The sequence below is a fragment of the Dermacentor albipictus genome, unplaced genomic scaffold (assembly GCF_038994185.2).
Source record: "Dermacentor albipictus isolate Rhodes 1998 colony unplaced genomic scaffold, USDA_Dalb.pri_finalv2 scaffold_22, whole genome shotgun sequence".
NCBI lineage: Eukaryota > Metazoa > Arthropoda > Arachnida > Ixodida > Ixodidae > Dermacentor > Dermacentor albipictus.
Window position 1 is genome coordinate 5876347 of NW_027225576.1, and position 18524 is coordinate 5894870.

At 51.9% G+C, this 18524-nt stretch overlaps 2 protein-coding genes across 4 annotated transcripts in view; both read left to right on the forward strand.

The window, feature by feature from the left end:
* Window positions 1-15787, forward strand: part of LOC139052429 (uncharacterized) — a 211543-nt gene extending 195756 nt beyond the window's left edge. The window contains exon 25 of the mRNA XM_070529524.1: window positions 15618-15787. Coding sequence (XP_070385625.1) covers window positions 15618-15787 — 170 coding nt within the window. The remainder of the gene's footprint in view (window positions 1-15617) is intronic.
* An 884-nt stretch (window positions 15788-16671) lies between these two features.
* Window positions 16672-18524, forward strand: part of LOC139052362 (adhesion G-protein coupled receptor G6-like) — a 34869-nt gene continuing 33016 nt past the window's right edge. For all 3 annotated transcript variants that reach the window (XM_070529455.1, XM_070529456.1, XM_070529454.1), the window contains exon 1: window positions 16672-16813. In XM_070529455.1, the coding sequence (XP_070385556.1) occupies window positions 16688-16813 (126 nt within the window). In that variant the 5' untranslated portion in view covers window positions 16672-16687. The remainder of the gene's footprint in view (window positions 16814-18524) is intronic.

The window sequence follows — 18524 nt, forward strand, 5'->3', positions numbered from 1 at the left end:
GCGTGTCCGGTATTCGGATAAACGCAGTTGGGGCGGAGCCATAAACGGGAACGGCTTGCATGGTGCATCTACCTGGCGGCGCAAAGCTCAAACGGACAAAAGCAGCTAATATTGCTGTAACCAAGTCTATTGTACTTCGGTGCTGGTGTAAATTTTCGGCACTGGCGTAATTGTGTTGCTGCCAAAAATTTATACCCGCAGCAGAGTAAAATACACTTGGTTACTGCAATATTAGCTGTTTTTGTCTATTTGAGCTTTGTGCAACCAGGTTGCTGCACTATGCAGGCCACTCCCGTTCATGGCTCCACCCCAACGCCCCAGCCTGCGTTTACCCGACTACCGCACACTCTAAACCTCTCTAATCGCTGTGGCAGCCCGGAGCGTAGCAATGGGAGTCCGTCTTTCTTTTTGGCATCGTACCTCCTGTGCTGCAGTAGATGCAGGAATACGCCTTCTTTTTCAAATCATGCACTGTTTTTCACAAGCATGGCCCCGTTGAACGTAACACGGCTCGGAAAACACACGGAGCAAACAGCCGCAGAGCGTGCCTGAGCCGGCCCGAGTGCGCACCGGCAGCTAGAAAGGCACAGCAGCGCCACCGACGGCGGCTACTGGCGTTTGCTTCCACCGGCCCATTGTCCCTACCTCTTGCTCGCGCCACTAGGACATTATTCTGGTACACTATAGTCGCGTATGGTCATGTTCGGGCTCTCCTACTACGTCGTAAGCCTAGCGTCACCACGTTGATAGCGATCGGCAGGAGCTGCGAAGTTATCGGTGCTGTGATTGTGTTGTGCGTTGGCTTTGCTGACTGTGTGTTCTCCTGGCCTCGCGTTAAAAAGAAGCGACGCCAGTTTTCGCTCAAGGAAAAAGTGGACATTTTGACGCAGCTGAATGCTGGAAGAAAGCACGCCGACCTGTGCAGGGAGCGTGATATTCCCCCGTCAACAATGGCAACGATGCTCAAGCATTGGGAAAAGATCATGAAATTGCATTGAGAGCCTCAGCTGGCTCCCTCAAGAAAACGCTTGTGGCTTGGCAACTACCAGAACGTCGACGACACCGTCCTCACGTGGTTTAAGGATGCCAGACAAAACGATGTGCCCTTGTCAGGCCCGATTATTTAAGAGAAGGCGCTACAGTTCGCGGCCAGAAATGACACCTAATTCGCCGTATTCGTCATAAAATTTTAGAGTTCAATCGAGGCAACATCGCGACTGAGCGCGTCCCGCTGCTCGTCAGACGCCACTGCCCTGGGCGTAATGTGTGGGGCGAAGTTTGAACGATAGCATGCCGTGGCAGACCCTGACCCGACACACAGCCGAAGATGCTTCCCAGGCAAAGCGGGAAGTAGCTGCCGCAACTGGCCGAGACGTTCGGTTTCCGACTTCCTCGCACTTGTTGTCACGCGACGCTTCGACCTGAGACGATATGGAGGGGCCGCCTTTTCTGCGCTCTCGCGGCACTCGGTTTCCATATTCCTTGGATTTAGGATTAAAATTCGATGACAAAATATCTCAAATTAGGTTCGACGCTTTAGATAAAAAAAATGCGGGTGCATTAAAATGTGACTACCATCAGATTCGCCGTTTAAACAAGTGCTCTTAAGCAATAATTAAAAAGGTATTACATATTTATTAATTAGTCTTCGGACTCTCACGTTATTAGCCGCAAGGTTTGTCCACCTCGCCTACGAACTCGTCTGAAAAAACTAAATGGTCGCTGCGCTGATAGACTTTTTATAAAAAAATCTGTATTGCCTAAAAAAAGAAAGAAAAAGAAACCTTGTATACTACAACCATGCCCGTAACCGAAGGGTCATTCCATGACAAACGTACCAGAGGGGGCGCTGGACTATTACCGATTTCCACGGAAGAAATCATGGTATTAATAATAGCTCAAGAGGGACATAACCAAGATATTCAACTCAATTTTATTTCATTTGCATTTCACACTGGAGAACAGTACGTAGTAAAAAAGAAAAAAAAAAGGTATGAAGATGATTTTTCTCCAGATGGCCATAAAACTGTTTCAATGTGTTGTAGAAGGGTGAGGCTTCGAAATTAACTAATTTTGTGGGCATTTGTATTAGGATGTGTGTTTGTAATGGGAGGAAAAAGTGTAATATGACGGGCATTGGAGATTTTTTTATGAAGTTGTTTATTAATTTCGTGTATTGATAATGAACACCTTCATATTGTTGCCTATTATCCAAACAATGAACTCAAAGTGGTGTCGTACTCTGCTAACTTAAGGTTTGCGAGAAAAAACTTTTGAGCGTGATAAAATTTCAGTTCAGCAGTAAATTGCACATTGAAGTGGTCCATACAAAATCATGCAACGTGATGCGATTGATATATGAGCACAGTAATATTTCATTCGGGACATCTATTTGGAGTCTGTTTTGTTTTAAGCAAGAAAAAACGCTTTTCTTTGTGTTGGGTGCCCCCCACCACTTGGCTCCGTCCGCCGACGTTGCCCCACACTACGTCTTCACTGCACAGCACGCAGCCAACCCGCCCCGGTGGCTCAGCGACTACGGTGTTGCACTGCTAAGCACGAGGTCGCGGGATCATGTCCCGGTCGCGGCGGCCGCATTTCAATGGAGGCAGAATGCAAAAACGCCCGTGTCCCGTGCATTGGGAGCACGCTAAAAATTTCCTGGTGGTCAAAATTATCCGGAGTGTCCCACTACGGCATGGCTCATAATAAAATCGTGGCTTTGGCACGTACCACCGCATATTTCAATTCCCTGTACGCAGTGACTTGTCCACAGTTGATACAGCGCTGCTGCTGATTTATTGCGTGATGGTACAGGAGTCCTCTCCGGTTGCCAAGATCACAGTAAGGCAGCTAGACTTATAGATACTTAGGCCGAAACAATGAAACGTTCCTTTCCTTCGAGCGCTTCCTAACCTTACGTGAGGCCTCCTTACAGCGAAGGACCGATGGAGGAAGCAAGCATACTCTGAAAGCTCCCTTCACCCGTCCTCACGTAAGGAGCGGTTGCCGCCATGCCTGGGTTCGAGATTATCTCTTAAAAGCTTTAGGCGAACACCAGAACACCCCTATTCAATAAAAAAGGTTGTATCGTCGCACAATCTCTAAGTTGATGAGCTAATATAGAGAAGCATGGACGCTATTTTTTAGTTTTGTTTACTAAATCTAAAGAAGCAGTGCATTACAGTGCGAAACTTGATGTGCTCCAGCAACGCTGGCACGCCGGCGTCGTGCAACGCCTAGCAACGCTTCCATGCCGCACGCGTGACTGAAACGAACGTGCCTGGCAAAACGTACCGTGCTCGCGCTTCTTCGAAGGTGGGCGACAGCACGCACGCGCAAGCAAACGTCACGTGGTTAAGCAGTGAGGCGAAGTGCTCGTTCAGGGCCAGGAGCGGCGTAAGGACGCATGAAGGTAGCTTGGCCCAAACAATAAAACGTTCCTTTTAGGGGGAGACGCTGGCGTCGGCGTCGAGAGCAGTCGCACCTCACGTCGGATCCGCCAATTTTCGGCCCTCGTGCCGGTTCTTCTATCCCTATTCGGACAGTTTCTTCATGAGTGGGTGAAGCAAGTCGTCAGGACCATATCGATACCAGTTGTATACCAATACTCGCCCGGGGTGGCCCAGGAGAGTTTTGGGAAGCCCTTGACCACGCCGTGCGCCGACCTAGGCCTATCCGGCCTAGCTCGAGTGCGGCCGCCAGTACCCCAGCGCGCAGACGAAGGGACGACCACCCGGCCGCCCGCCGCCGCCTCGTCGCCCATCTCCCGGCTACCCACCGCCATGGAGATCGCTGTCCAAGGACAAGAGGTGACCCCCGATGAACTTTCGGACGCTTCCTGGCAGACGCCAGGCCTCCGCGCCCAAGAGAAACGCCGCGCAGCGTTGCGCCTCGCCGCCGCCGACGCAGCTAAATCGCCGCGATCGAAGCAGGCAAGTGCTTCGCCTCCTCAGCCCCGCCGTCACGCTCCACTCCCTCGCCTTCCGGCCGACACGATTCACCTCGTCGGCCGCCCCAAAACCCCCGTCGACCTCACCAAACTCCAGCCTTGGCATTTGTACACCGCCTTGCTGCAAGCAGCGAGCCTGCAAGACCTCCCGCCCGCATCTCGCGACACGGTGCGGATCCACCCGGTCAACAACACCTTTACGCTCAGCGTCGCGGAATCGGCTCGCGCTCAAGCCTACCTCCGCATCACCTCCCTCACGGTGTCCGGCACCACTATCGCCATCCACCTCTACGCCCCACCGCCGGACGACGCCCTACGGGGCATACTCTACCACGCCTTCGACGACTTCACAGATGAAGCCATCCTTGACGATCTGCAGGCAAGCAATCCTGCACTTTCTATTGTGGGTGCCCGCCGTATGGGCAAGACTCCCCACATCTTGGTCACCCTCACGGACCCCAAACTACCCCGGTGGATCTTCTACCATGGAGTCCACCTTCGCCTCCTCCCTTTCCACAACAAGGTGGAGGCCTGTTTCAACTGCCGCTCGACTGGCCACCGGACCGACGTGTGCCCCAAGCCACAGCAAGACAGGTGCCGTCGTTGCGGCGACTTTCACCCCCCACCGCTCGAGGGCTCGCCCCCGACTTGCACCCCCCGCTGCATCGTTTGCAACGGGAATCACTCAACGCATAGTTCCAACTGTAAGCACCGCTACGTGCAGCGCCCTCAACCCCCGAAGCAAACGGCGCGCCGTCCTCCGCCGCCTCCGCCCTCCAAGTCGACCAGTGACTTCCCACCCCTCGCTCCAGCGGCGCCCACACCAGCCTCTAAGCCCAACCAGTCGACGTGGTCCCGCGGCCCCCCCGGCGCTCCCTCGGCGTCCTCCTCGCCGCAGGTCGTCGCACTGCAGCAGGAAAACGCCTCCCTACGGCAGCAGCTCACTGCACAAACCGCTACACTTGCGGCACAGAAGACCCAAATTGAATCCTTCCAAGCCCAACTACGAGCTCTTGAGGAGAAGCTTGAGGCAGCCATCACGCTCCCATCATGTCTGCCCTCCTCAATCGCCTCCTCCTCTGACATGGATGTTCAGACTTGCGAAGGAGGCACTAGCAAACGCCGCAGACCCAACACCCCTCCTGCATCTCTCCACTTTTCCGAAGAGGTCCAGGCAGCCATCAAGACGACCCTGGTGGACCTAGAAAAACGGCTGGAGAGCCGTTTCACCTCGATATACCAGCTTCTCACGGCACAACAAGAAGCCCTCAATGCCATGCGCACCGACCTCACTGCCTATCCCCCCGCCACGTCCTTCCAATCTCTCCAAGAGACGGTGGATAGCCTTCAAGCTTCCATGCTCGCAACCATCCGAGCCAAGCCACCGCTCCACGTCCGCACCACCTCATCCTCTGCCGCCCGACCCTCGCAAGCACCAGCCGAGGCAATACCTCTTTCTTCCGCTACTAATCATGGCTGACCGCTCTGTCGTCACTGTTTGGCAGTGGAACTGCCGTGGTTTTCGCCCCAAGCGTAACCACCTCCTTCTACACCTTCAACAACTGGACCCCTCGGTCTCTCCTGACGTCATCGTTCTACAGGAGACTCACGCCACCACTTCCCTCTCGGGTTACGTCGCCCATGACCAAGTAGCTCATCACCCTCTGCCCCATCCCGTCACGGCCATCCTCACTCGGCGGACGCTCACGGTCAATCGAGCCGATCTGCCCTTCCCTACGGTCCACCACGTCTTTATCGAGGTCCTACCTCAGCGACGTGAAGACCCCTCTCTTTTTATTCTTAATGTTTATACCCCCCCACGCGTCACCAAAGACCTGTCGCTCGTTGCTCTGCTCCGTGCCGCTGCAGCGAGAGCAGCCAAATCCCCCCTCCTCGTTCTCGGTGACTTCAACGTCAGGCATCCGGACTGGGGTTACTCCAAGGCCGATGGCCCCGGCGCGAGGCTGTGGCAGCTCGCACACGACCTCCACCTCTCCCTACTCACCGACCCCACGCAACCCACGCGCATCGGCAACAGCGTGTGCCGCGACACCACTCCGGACCTCAGCTTTTGCCGTTACGTGCACGACGCGCGCTGGTCCAATACACATCAGTCCCTGGGCAGCGACCACTACGTCCTCGCCATCCAAGCCCGTACCTCCCCGTGCAAGCCGCGCCCACACACGACCCGCTATACGGATTGGGATGCGTTCCGAGCCCGCCGGCTGCACTCTGCCACCCCCGACATCGAGGACCTTTCGATGTGGACCGACCAGCTACTGGCGGACCTCGACGGGGTCACCGCCTCTATCCCCACCACGGAGGACCATCCGGCAATTGACTCTCGCCTCGCCCACCTCTTAGCCGCTCGCACGAGCATCACCAACCGTTGGCATAAGCAACGTCACAACCGTCGCCTGCGCCGCCGCATCGCATACCTCGATCGCGAGATCGAGCATCACACAACTGTGCTCGCTCGCCAACAGTGGGAGCAGCTTTGCTCAGGGATCTCCGGTCAGTTGGGCTGCAAGCAATCGTGGCATCTCCTCCGCCACCTCCTCGACCCTGCTTCCGCCAAGTCAGTCGCTCGGCAACAATTACAACGCATTGTCCGGGCCTACCCCGGCGACACACCGTCGCTGATAGCAGACCTGGCCGCCAAATACCTCCAGCTGACACCCCCTGGCACCTCTTCTCCCCCTCTCGCGTCCTACTCCGGGGCCCCCAACCCCGAACTAGATGCCGATATCACGGAAGCTGAAGTCTACGCGGCGCTACACAAGCTCCGCACCACCTCTGCCCCCGGTCCAGATCGCATTCCCAACAAACTTCTCCGAAATCTTGATGCCCCTTCGGTCCTTGCCCTCACTTCGTTCCTGAATGACTGCTGGCGCTCCGGCAACCTCCCCCAGTCGTGGAAACACGCTCGCGTGGCTTTCATCCCGAAGCCGGGCAAGAAACTCACAATCGAGAACCTCCGGCCCATCTCACTCACATCGTGCGTCGGCAAGCTCATGGAGCACGTCGTCCTAGCTCGCTTGCAAACGTACACCGACGCTCACCACCTCCTTCCCCACACCATGATTGGTTTCCGCCCCCACCTCTCCACACAAGACGTCCTCTTGCAACTCCACCACGACCTTCTCGATCCGCCCACCTTCTCGGACACTAAGGCTCTCCTTAGCCTCGACCTTCACAAGGCGTTCGACAACGTCTCCCATTCGGCTATTCTTACCGAACTCGCCACCATCAACCCCGGCTCTCGCATCTACCACTACATTCGCTCCTTCCTCACGGCCCGCACGGCCGAAATCATCGTGGGAGATCTCTCGTCTCCCACGTATGCGCTTGGATCTCGTGGTACCCCTCAGGGCGCTGTCTTGTCGCCTTTCCTTTTTAATCTCGCCCTTCGCTCACTTCCCGCCAAGCTCGACCGTATCCCCGATCTCAAACACACCCTGTACGCGGACGACGTAACTCTTTGGGTCACGTCTGGCTCCGACGGGCACATTGAGCAGACGTTGCAACGCGCAACTGACGTCGTCACAAGTCACGTGCACGCGGCCGGTCTCGCTTGCTCGGCGGCCAAATCGGCCCTCCTCCTCATGCGGCCCCCCGACCGGCGTCGCCACAAGACGCCTCACCCCACCATCACGATTCACGCCAATTCCACTCCCGTTCCCGTCGTCTCGCATCTCCGGGTGCTCGGGCTGATAGTACAGTCAAACCGCGATAATGCTCACACCATCGACCAGCTCTCGCTTTCGGTTCAGCAAACCGCGCGCATGCTTGCTCGTGTCCGAGCGCGGCGCATGGGCATGCGCGAACACGATCTCCTCCGCCTAGTGGACACTTTCGTCGTTTCCCGTCTCACGTACGGCCTTCCTTATACTCGTCTTCTCAAATCGGAACGCGACAAGGTCGACGTCCTCATCCGCCGTGCATACAAGACTGCTCTCGGCCTTCCCCCCAACGCGTCCACGGCACGTCTCCTCCGCCTGGGAGTCCACAACACGCTCGACGAACTGATCGAAGCTCACCGCACCGCTCAGGTGCAACGCCTTCATCGTTCGCCGACCGGTCGCTACATCCTCTCTTCCATCGGTCATGACACCTCTTCTCACCCGCCAGACCTGGTCTCACTACCGCATGCTCTTCGGGCAGCCTTTTCTATCAAGCCGCTACCCAAGAATATGTTCCCGGGACACCACGACGCCCGTCGCCAAGCCCGTGCGGCCATGCTTCACGCCAAGTACGCCGACCACCCGGCCATCGCCTACGTGGATGCGGCCAGATACGCCTCGCCCGGGGACGCCTTCGCAGTCGTCTCCGTCTCGCCCTCCTCGGTACCCTCGGCACCCTCGGGGCCGACAATCACGGCCGCCACCGTTCGAACGCCCTACGTCGTCGAGGCTGAGGAGGCAGCCATCGCTTTAGCCGCCACCTCGACCAACGCCAGCGTCATACTCTCCGACTCCAAGCACGCCATCTCCAATTTCGCCCGAGGTCTCGTCTCGCCTTCCACCTTACGGCTCCTTCGCCCACTTCTACTGGAGGACGAGCCGTGTCACATTGAACTGGTCTGGGTCCCCGCCCACTCGGGTCACCCCGGCAACGAGTCGGCTCACCAACACGCTCGAGGATTCGTCGACCGAGCGGTGGGCCCCTCCGCGTTGGACGTCCCGGTGCCGGAGCCCCTGGTCACCTACCACGACATTACCCAGCACTATCGCCTCGAACGGTACGCCTACCCACCTCCACATGGCAGTCTTCCCAAGCGGTCCGAGATCGCCTGGCGTCGCCTCCAGACCCGCACCTTTCCGTGCCCCCTAGTGTATTCGCACATCCACCCTGGTGTCATTGATCCACGCTGCTGCCTGTGCGGCGACGTTGCCTCCTTGAACCACATCCTCTGGGGCTGCCCGGAAGATCCCCCGCCCGCCGACCTCGTCTCGCCACCCCCCACCGACGAACAATGGGAGGCTCTTCTCTCCAGCACCGACCGAGACATCCAAACACGGGTCCTGGCACGAGCTGAAGACTCCATCGTGAAGCACAACCTGGAAGCCTACGTAGCTTAGCCTCCCTTATCCCTTACCCCTTCTAATAATAAAGTTGACACTCACTCACTCCTTTTAGGGGTGTGCGAATATTGAAATTTTCGATTACGAATCGAATACGAATAAGGCGAAGAACTCTCTTCGAATATCGAATCGAATATCGAATACATGTGTAGTATTAAAAAATTGCAAGAGAGGCAACAATAGCTTTATTACCCTTTTAAAAATAACATTGCATTTTACAAGGTTGCTTCAAATTAAAGAGGTACTCAATTATAGATAATGGACTCAGGTAATGCCCTCAGTCAGGTAAAACGCTTGTTACAGATTGTCGTGAAGGAAAATTAACTGCTCAATATGGCCAGAAAGTAAACGCTCTCTATGCACTGTCACATTTCTACCGGTAGAAAAGACTCTTTCACTAGGAACTGAAGTGGCAGGGATCGCCAAGTACTTCCGGGCGAGTGCACTTAAAAGCGGGTACCTGAAGCGGCCAATGGACTGCCACCACTCACAAGGATTCATGCCCCTTTCCAGAAGAGGCTTTTGCGCGTAGTCTGTAACTTCCCTCTCAGGGGCAGATGCCAAATGTGTCTTCTCTTTGTTCATCACTAGATCATCAAAAGCATTCCATACACTCGATGCCACCAGTGGACACGAAGTCGACGCTGGCACGGCGGTGTCCCCACGGTGTTCCACGACGGCTTCCTGGAGCTCCCTTGTCACAAGGTTTTTCAGCCAGATCATCTGACCAGATGCCTGATGAACTGTGGCCATAAAGCGCGGATCAAGAAACATGCCTAGGCTGGCCACTTCATCAAATTTCCACTCCGCACAAAGAGCCTTGATACATTTTGAATCAATGTTAGCAAACCCTGAGTTGCCTTTGCAACCTTCAAGGCAATGGGGCATTCCAAAAATAATTGGAATTATAAAGCTTGGTGAAAAAGAAACCGAAACTGATCATGTCTCAAATGCCTGAAGCAGATAGACTGAAACAGAGCATACAGATAATGGCAACTCAGGGTTGCAAAGGCAACCCTGAGTTGCCTTTGCAACCTTCAAGGCAATGGGGCATTCCAAAATAATTGGAATTATAAAGCTTGGTGAAAAAGAAACCGAAACTGATCATGTCTCAAATGCCTGAAGCAGATAGACTGAAACAGAGCATACAGATAATGAGCGGATCATGCGAAGTTCTCAGTTAATAAACATGTTCTTAGGAGAATGCGGAGCAAGCATACAATTGGTTAATTGCTCAATTATTCGCAGTCTATCCGAATATTCGCCGTTTCCACCGTTATTCGGCCGTCCTCGGATATTCGTGAATTTCCGAACATGCATTTCTCGAATCGAATACGCTTCGAATATGGAAAATATTCGATTCGTATTCGAAATTCCGAATATTCGTACACCCCTAGTTCCTTTCCTTCGAGCGCTTCCTAACCTTACGTGAGGCCTCCTTACAGCGAAGGACCGATGGAGGAAGCAAGCGTACTCTGAAAGCTCCCTTCACCTGTCCTCACCTAAGGAGCGGTTGCCGCGTGCCTGGGTTCGAGATTATCTCTTCAAATCTTTCCGCGAACACCATTATTCTATTAAAAAATGTTGTATCGTCGCACAATTTTTAAATTGAATAGCTAATATAGAGAAGCGTGGACGCTTTCTTCTAGTTTCGTTTACTAAAGTTAAAAAAAAAGTTGCGCATTACAGTGCAAAACTTGATGTGCTCCAGCAACGCTGGCACGCCGGCGTCTTGCAACGGCTAGCAACGCCTAGCAATGCTTGCATGCCGCACGCGTGACTGAAACGAACATGCCTGGCAAGACGTACCGTGCTCGCGCTTCTCCGCAGGTGGGCGACAGTGCGCATGCGCAAGCGAATGCCACGTGGTTAAGCAGTGAGGTGAAGCGCTCGTTCAGGGCCAGGAGCGGCGTAAGGACGCATGAAGGTAGCTTTGGAGCTACCTTATGCTGAGGAAGCACCAAGGAAGCCTTCACCGAGGGCCCCTCAGTAAGGAAGCTTTCAGAGTGACATAAGGTAGCCTCACCCCAATGAAGGCTTCCTTAGTGAGGTAAGGAAGATTTCATTGTTTGGCTTCTTATGCTGAGGAAGTACCAAGGAAGCACCAAGGAAGCCTTCACCGAGGGCGCCTCAGTAAGGAACCTTTCAGAGTGACATAAGGTAGCCTCACTGCAATGAAGGCTTCCTTACTGAGGTAAGGAAGATTTCATTGTCTGGCCCTTAGCCACTTGAAAGCATTGAGTCGGCGAGTATGAAGCCAACCCAGCGCGAACATTGCAGAGTGATGAAAGTGCGAAGTGGTGAAGCGTGCCTCTGACGGAAATGACCGTTTCAAAACTCGGGGCGATTTTGGCTTTGCTTTCTTTCGCAATGCTGGCTGAAAGCCCGAGGATATCACCCGTGATATATTCTTCTGAAATAGCTGGAGGGGTGTGGTAATGTGGCCCCCATAAGGCCTTTGAAGACTTGCCGTAGTGGCTAAAGGCTTAACTATTCCGCCAACGCCGTCGCATGTGCTTTTTTCATGCGACGTAGCGAAAAAATTCCATTCAGCTGTAAGGACATAAGCGTCCTCATTGTAACAAAGACATCGTTGCTTGCAAGTTTGGCACAGACGGTTCCCTAGAATGAGGCCCAGGGGAGGGTAAACGTTTGCTCTTCAAGTTGCGTTCACCAAGGACTCGCGTCGGTTTTTTGGAAGCGAGGACAATAGGTCGATGCACCACTTGACTGCAATCAGTGAAGGGCACCTTTTCATGTATACTTTACAGTGATGGCGACAGACTGCCGTGAGGTTCGTGCGTTTTTCTTGCATTTCTAGTAGGCAACGCTGTGTTTCACTCAACTTCAGCGCGCAGCTGTAATTTGCTGCCGCTTTGTGACACCGTGTTTGTTTTAGAAAACAAGACCGAAATTCATCATGAAATAAAGCACAACCTATCAAAAACCCACGTTTTGTCACCGTACAAAATTTCGTTGAAATGTGCATGGCGAATTGCGTGCCTTTTATGTCCATAAGAGTTCTATATCTATTTGTGGCTCGCAGCCTATGATTTACTTCATTCATGAAAAGCACGACCAAAAATACAAGAAGCTGGGAAGGCGTATTAATACCGGAAACAAGAAGCTGTATCAGCCACCACTCAGTAAGATACAGAACACGTTTGCAATAAGGTAGCATCGTTGAGGCATTCTCTCTTTATTAACCTCCATCACCAGACGCCTGAACTGCACAATCACCTGTCTTCATATAACGGTGTCGTGCGTGACTTAATGCCGAGGTGTTTGGTAGGCCGTCTCTCCCAGTCCGCTACATAACGGTTAGGCCTTGCTATGGTGTACTCGTCGAGAGCAGGAAGGGCGTGAAGGAATTCGCTATGGATCGCTTGTGGCGGACCACACCGTCGCGTCTTTCGAACTGAAGGACACGGTCTTACGTGAGCTCTAGCAGGGCACGGACGGCCATGCGCCTCAACAACTGCAAGCAAAGCAGGCACACACGTGAGAAAGAACGAAGAAGAAAGAGAGTAGTAGAGAAAGACAGAACAGAGTAGCCTAATGGGCGCGTATGGTATCGCACTGAAGCTCTCAATCGTCTTCCTACCCAGCCTGCAATGTGACTATAGGCAAGGCCAAGGCAGCCATCATGGACAGGCACGGGAGCGCCGCGAATGGCGTGGAGGAGGAACACGCGTGTTTGGTTTCGCACTATGGAGCCATGTCCTGTATCTTTTACGCGCGCACCGCGATGGACGTAAAAGTGTGCTGAAATAGCGCAGAGAGAGCGAAGGAAGAGCGCAGCCTAAATTATGCAGAAAGAGCCGCTCTAATAGTGATGCATGAGATGCTCTATCTCAGAGCAGAAGCAGGAGTCGTATTCACAACGCTTTTGGTTCCCAAGGACTTTTTGCATTTGGCTGGCCGCCTAAGCTAATATGTCCAGTATCAATGGGTGCTACAATTTTCTCTGACGAACAAGTCTAGCGTAAGAAATTTTTGTGAATTCGGGCTCAACTGTTCCACACTTGCTGCGAGAGAATCAGGAATGGGCTGTTAGTGACCCGCATCATCGCATCAAGGTCCGTAAATAAAGAGATCACATGGACCCTATGACGTAAAACTTTTCCAATATGTTTTTATTCCAATCTCTTGACGTCAAATTGGCGTAAACGCCGACGCAACCATCGGGCGGTGATCCGCAGTGTTGCCTGAAGAGACCAATAAAACGGTCTGCTCATTTATAGGAAGTCATTCTTGTTTGCATTAAAAACGAATAGCGTTGCCTACACTGAGCGGCTTGACTTATCTAAATGGCGAGGAGCAGGCGAGGAGCACGCTTAACTGGAGAGGGATTCGATGGCGTCAAGCCAGTGCACAGAAAATCGATAACCGGATCAAGAGGTGGTGCCGGTGTCTAAAACTGTTCCGCTATCCCTTTCTTAGCTTGCGGGGACTGGTCGAAGATTGCGGCGGCATGCAATGGATGGTTAAGAATGCTGCTGAAACGGATCCTCAGCAAAGAAGGGTTGGCAGAGCGAGGTCGTAAACGCGCCGAAAGTGCTCGAAAACACTACACGGCCACGCAAAAAGTTTTATTTTACGCAAATAAATCCATGCTCTCTGCCAGGTGCGAGTAGCCAGTGTCTGAGCGATCGGCGGCAGCCATCTTTTATTCCTTTCGGAACGGAGCAGCCTGCGGCTATTCAGAAAAAAATTCCGTTCGCCATAACAATGCTACTTTAACGCGTACAGGTCACTCTGACGCGGTGAGTGTTCGCGATTTTGTGACGTCACGTGACAGGCAGGTGAAGTGGGCGCAGCCCCAAAACTTTTTATTAATAGCCGAGGTTTAATGTCGAAAAGGCGTCGAATCATAAATAACTATGTTTCTTTGATTCGGTCCAATCATGCATAATCAGTGTGTACACGTCATATCAGATGTGGAGCTATTGCGGTTTTCATGACGTCTTGGGACAGAAGTGAAGTAGAGGTGGTCCAACAAAGTTTTTGACCAATCGCGTAGAGCTAATTGCAAAATTGGAATATAAAAGTTCGGAATAGCTTTACGTTACAGCGCCCGATATTCACAGAAAGCTCTTACCCGAGAATTGTTCGTAAGAGCAAATTCCAGCCAATCCTAATGTTGGTCACAATATTGGTGAAGGTGACACCCAATTACAAAGAGCCCTTACGAACGAAGAGCTTTGTGAATTTGACGCAGCGTTCTTGCGACCTTCCGTAAGAAAATCCAGCGTAGCGTTCACCGAGAGTTCGGAAACAGCCTGTTGACAAACCGAATAAACGTGTTAGGAATCCGGCAGCACAGACAGAGGCGGGAGCAATGCGAACTTCAGCTGACTCCTCGGTCGCTTCCGCCAACGCTTCTTAATTAGTGTGTACGCTCCGCGAAATCAGTGTAAACAAAACATCACGCGCATCAGCTCTTACGTTACAGGTGGTTTCTTCAAACTCTGTTTGAGGTAGTATAGGAGGGCTCCCACCATTGGCCGATGAACTTCAATGAAAACAAGTTGGCGACAGTGAGGCACCAGTAGGAGATAATATTGTGGTATACAGTTGTTTTCAGGCAGGAATCGCTGGGCGCACCTGCAAGCGTTATGTCCTCTATAGTGGCCAGTAAAGCGTTCTCAACGGTGATTTCGGAGGAAATAAAGCGCAAGCCGAACCATAAGCAAGTCGCTCTTCAACCTGTCCCTTTGAAACCTACATTTGCATTTCACCGGGGCAAACGGCTTTGGCACGGAGACATAGCGGATGTTGACGTACCGAGAGAACGGCGCGAACCAGTTTGTTAGCTCGTAACTATGCTGTCGCGCACGACATGCCCCGACGCAAGCGGGCAAATGGCGTCAATTTCTGTAGGCGGGGGCGGGGCGACGAGCGGCGGAGCCCGGTTGCACCAACCCTGGTGGCAGGACATGTACGAGGAAGACTGCGTCTTCCTGCACCAATTTCTGTGTGGCTGATTCAGTTTTTGTTTTCGACAAAAATATTGCGGAAGACCACTACGCGATATGTGACTCTATTACTCGTCGATCACATAACTTGTATTCTTGTAACTTGTATAATTGTACGCAGGTTAGCATGCACTGGGTTTGACTTTGGCGGCGGCCTCATTCTGAAGGCGCGGACTGTGTCCTGTCCTGGCGCTTGGGTGCGCATTTGAGAGTGACTGTGTGCGTTCATTGTTATTACGGCACCCACAATTCTGCGTCTTCTCGTGGTCAGATTGTGACCTTGGGGCGCGAAACTCCGTAATCTATATTTACGCGAAAACATACGCGCCACAAGTTCGTGCCAGCACTGTTTTAAACAAGATCCTTAGTTGAAAACGATTTTTCACTGGTCATAACAGTATTTCGCGCACTTTTCAGTTGAAACGAGCCACATGCTGACCATATTTAACACCCATTTTTCGGTATTTTCACCGGACTGCAATTGACTGCTTTCTGTATTGGTTCGAATGCTCAGCGACGTTTAAATTCAACGTAATGCAATTATTCTTTCATAACCTCCGCAAAGGCGCGCTTGTGAAGCCTCGCTTCCGTCTCTGTTTACAGGAGATGGTCTACCTGTAGTACGGCGCTGCGAAGGCAGCTTCACAACGGGCGCCTACTGGGGCAACGTGCAAGGAACGTGCGAGCGTCTTGCGTCTGACACAACCTTGGACCTCCGGAACCTCTCTCTGGCAAGTTGCGGTGGCATCACTTCACGTCTCCACGCTCCTTAGCTCAAATGCTTTGTTTTGCTTTCCATTAATCCAGTCATTCTGTGAAATATTGCTACACGCAAAAAAAACCTCTAAAGTAACCGATTTTGTAGGTACATTCCGAAAAGTGTTCGTTCTCTCGGTTTGATTCCGGCGCTAAGACGGCTTCTTATTGCCAGCAGTCTTAGCTACCCCAGAATTAATCACTGACCGCGTCTTCATGATTTTTATTTATCATATGTAAATTGTTCTAAATTAATTATAGCTTATTCCTCTTCCATTGTGATAACTGTCATCACTAAAGAAGGAGCGAGTTAAATTTTTCATGAGGTATTTGAGGAACCTTTGTTGCCAGCTTTAAGGTATGCCATTGTTCTAAGCGGCCTGAAAAAAAGAAAAAAGAGAACAAAAACTCTTTTTTTTTTCGATCAAACGGAACCTTTCCTAAGTGTCAGCTAACCTAGTCAGCTAAGAACCTTGCTAAGACAATGGTGGTAAAGCCAACTCCTTTAGCACCCCCCCCCCGCCCACCCACACACACAGAGACCTCCCACGCACGCACATACGCGCACGCACACTCATACGCACGCACCAACGAGATCACAAAATTAAAACGAAATTCACAACAAGACTTACACGGCGCAGCAGAAAGTTTTAACGCGTTCGCCCTGTTCACTGATCACTATGGACACTATGGGACGATATAACGCTCACTACGATCACAAGCATCCGTATACGAATGTGGAGAGACTCTGCGGTGCCCCATATTTACGGCAACACTGAGCAAACTCTCGTTTACCAATAGCACCAGAATTTGACGGTTCTCGGCCTAAAAAAAATTCAGCAAACCATATTTTTTCTCTAAACGCGGGATCCCGTATAAATTCTCTCCGAAACCAGGAGGTGGTGACGAACGCGACCATGGTTCCCACGGCCGAACGCCTCCGAGAGCTCACGGCCGACAGCGGAAGCCTGGGCGCCCAGGACGTGCTGTACGTGGCGACGACTCTCGAGAACATTGTTTCCGCGGGCGCCATCGAAGTCGAAGTAGGTAACTGGTATCCAGTTGTGGCACTGCCACGTGCTCTTTGCACTAAACGCGATGGCTTAGGCAGAACGCGCTCTCCGGAGTGGCTTTGACGCACCGTTACTTTTGAGGGCTGCTGACGCGCCGCGTGCGGGAAAATCGGAGGGTCGGCCTGGCCCCTCTTCGCTTGACTTTCAATTTAAAAGAAAGAAAGAAAAAAAGACACTCTTAATTTCATCGTTTGGATTGGAAATAACTGCTATAATTGTTGCGATTGGTAATGATGAAATAGACCGGTAAATTGGCGGTTATGTACACGTGATGATGATCACACTCACTTCTCCCTGACCGTGTTACCACCCAATGAGGCGAACCTTCCTTATAATTAATGTTTAAGTATCAAGTTATTACGATATTATGGCTTATGCAGCCTATGCAGCTTATGCAGATCCATCATAAGTATTTATATTGTTTCTGAATTGGCAACATTTACGGTTGCTTGTGTCACCCGAAATTGTATTGTGACGGTGCAGAATGTTGTGTCTGTCTCGTCAAGTGACTAGCCAGGTAGTCTCCAGCGTGACAAAGCTGCTCGCCCCTCACAAGACGTCTTTCGGGCCGCTTCGAACACGAATTTGTCCTACTTGACTCCTCCGGCCCGGAGGTATTCTTGCTTGCGTTAATAATGTTTCCAAAGCTATATGTTTGTGCTTCTGCATCATTTTCGGGGGTTCACACAGTCTAACGCCACGCCTTGTAGCTGAGGTTCGAGTAGACAATATTAAATTGCAGCCTGACCTCTATGACCGTGGATTTGCATAATTTCTACTAAAATCAAGGCGCCTCGTCATCTCGACGATGCAGGTGCGTTGAGTGTTCTGCACATTTACACATATTTTGAAAGGTTAAAATTATGTCAAAAAGTGCTGACGTTCAGCGAAAGCGCGCAAGCCATTTGTATTAGAGCATAAAAATGGTAGCCTTTCCTGTGAGCAACTTCCCCGTGTTGCCTAGAAACACCTCAACGTGAGTACGAATAATCGAGCAACATAAATCCACGAATATCGTGGTAAACAATATGGACTGGAAAAGGCGACGGATGGACGGACGGTCGCACGGACAGATGGTTGGGTGGGCGAATGGATGGATGTCGAATGTCGATGTCCTTGCGATTAATAGCATCGATTCATTCCTACCAACACTCCCGTAAAGGAAACAGTACTATCCATACAGGCGTTTTTCTACAGCTGCAGTAGACTTGTCGCACTTATTCCTTTGTAATCTTTCTTTCGAGCTCTTTCTTTTTCTCCGACGGAACAATCCCGTCCTGGCGAGTAGTTGTGATGCATTTCTTGCGGGGTAAGGATGGCATGAAGACACTTAACTGTCTCTAAAGCGAATTTCGCGGAAGCGGTAGATTAACTCCGCTCATCGCAAGACCAGTGCCACCTACAATTGAAACTAGACTCTCTAACCCGTAATGGAACACATGAGCGGCATCACCGATTCCCCGGCTCCACATGCTGTACCTTGGTGTCGAGGGTATTAATGCACCTAAGTGTTTAAAAAGTAATTAGGAGGCTCACGCTACTACGCCCGTTATAGCCGCTATGTTCTTTTGAGATGTTGAAGAGACACTGAATAAGGGGGGGGGGGATGTATTCAAGTTGACCTTTATTAGTAAATTGCGCATCCCTAATAGCGAAAGTGTCGTTCTTACCGTGAGAGGGG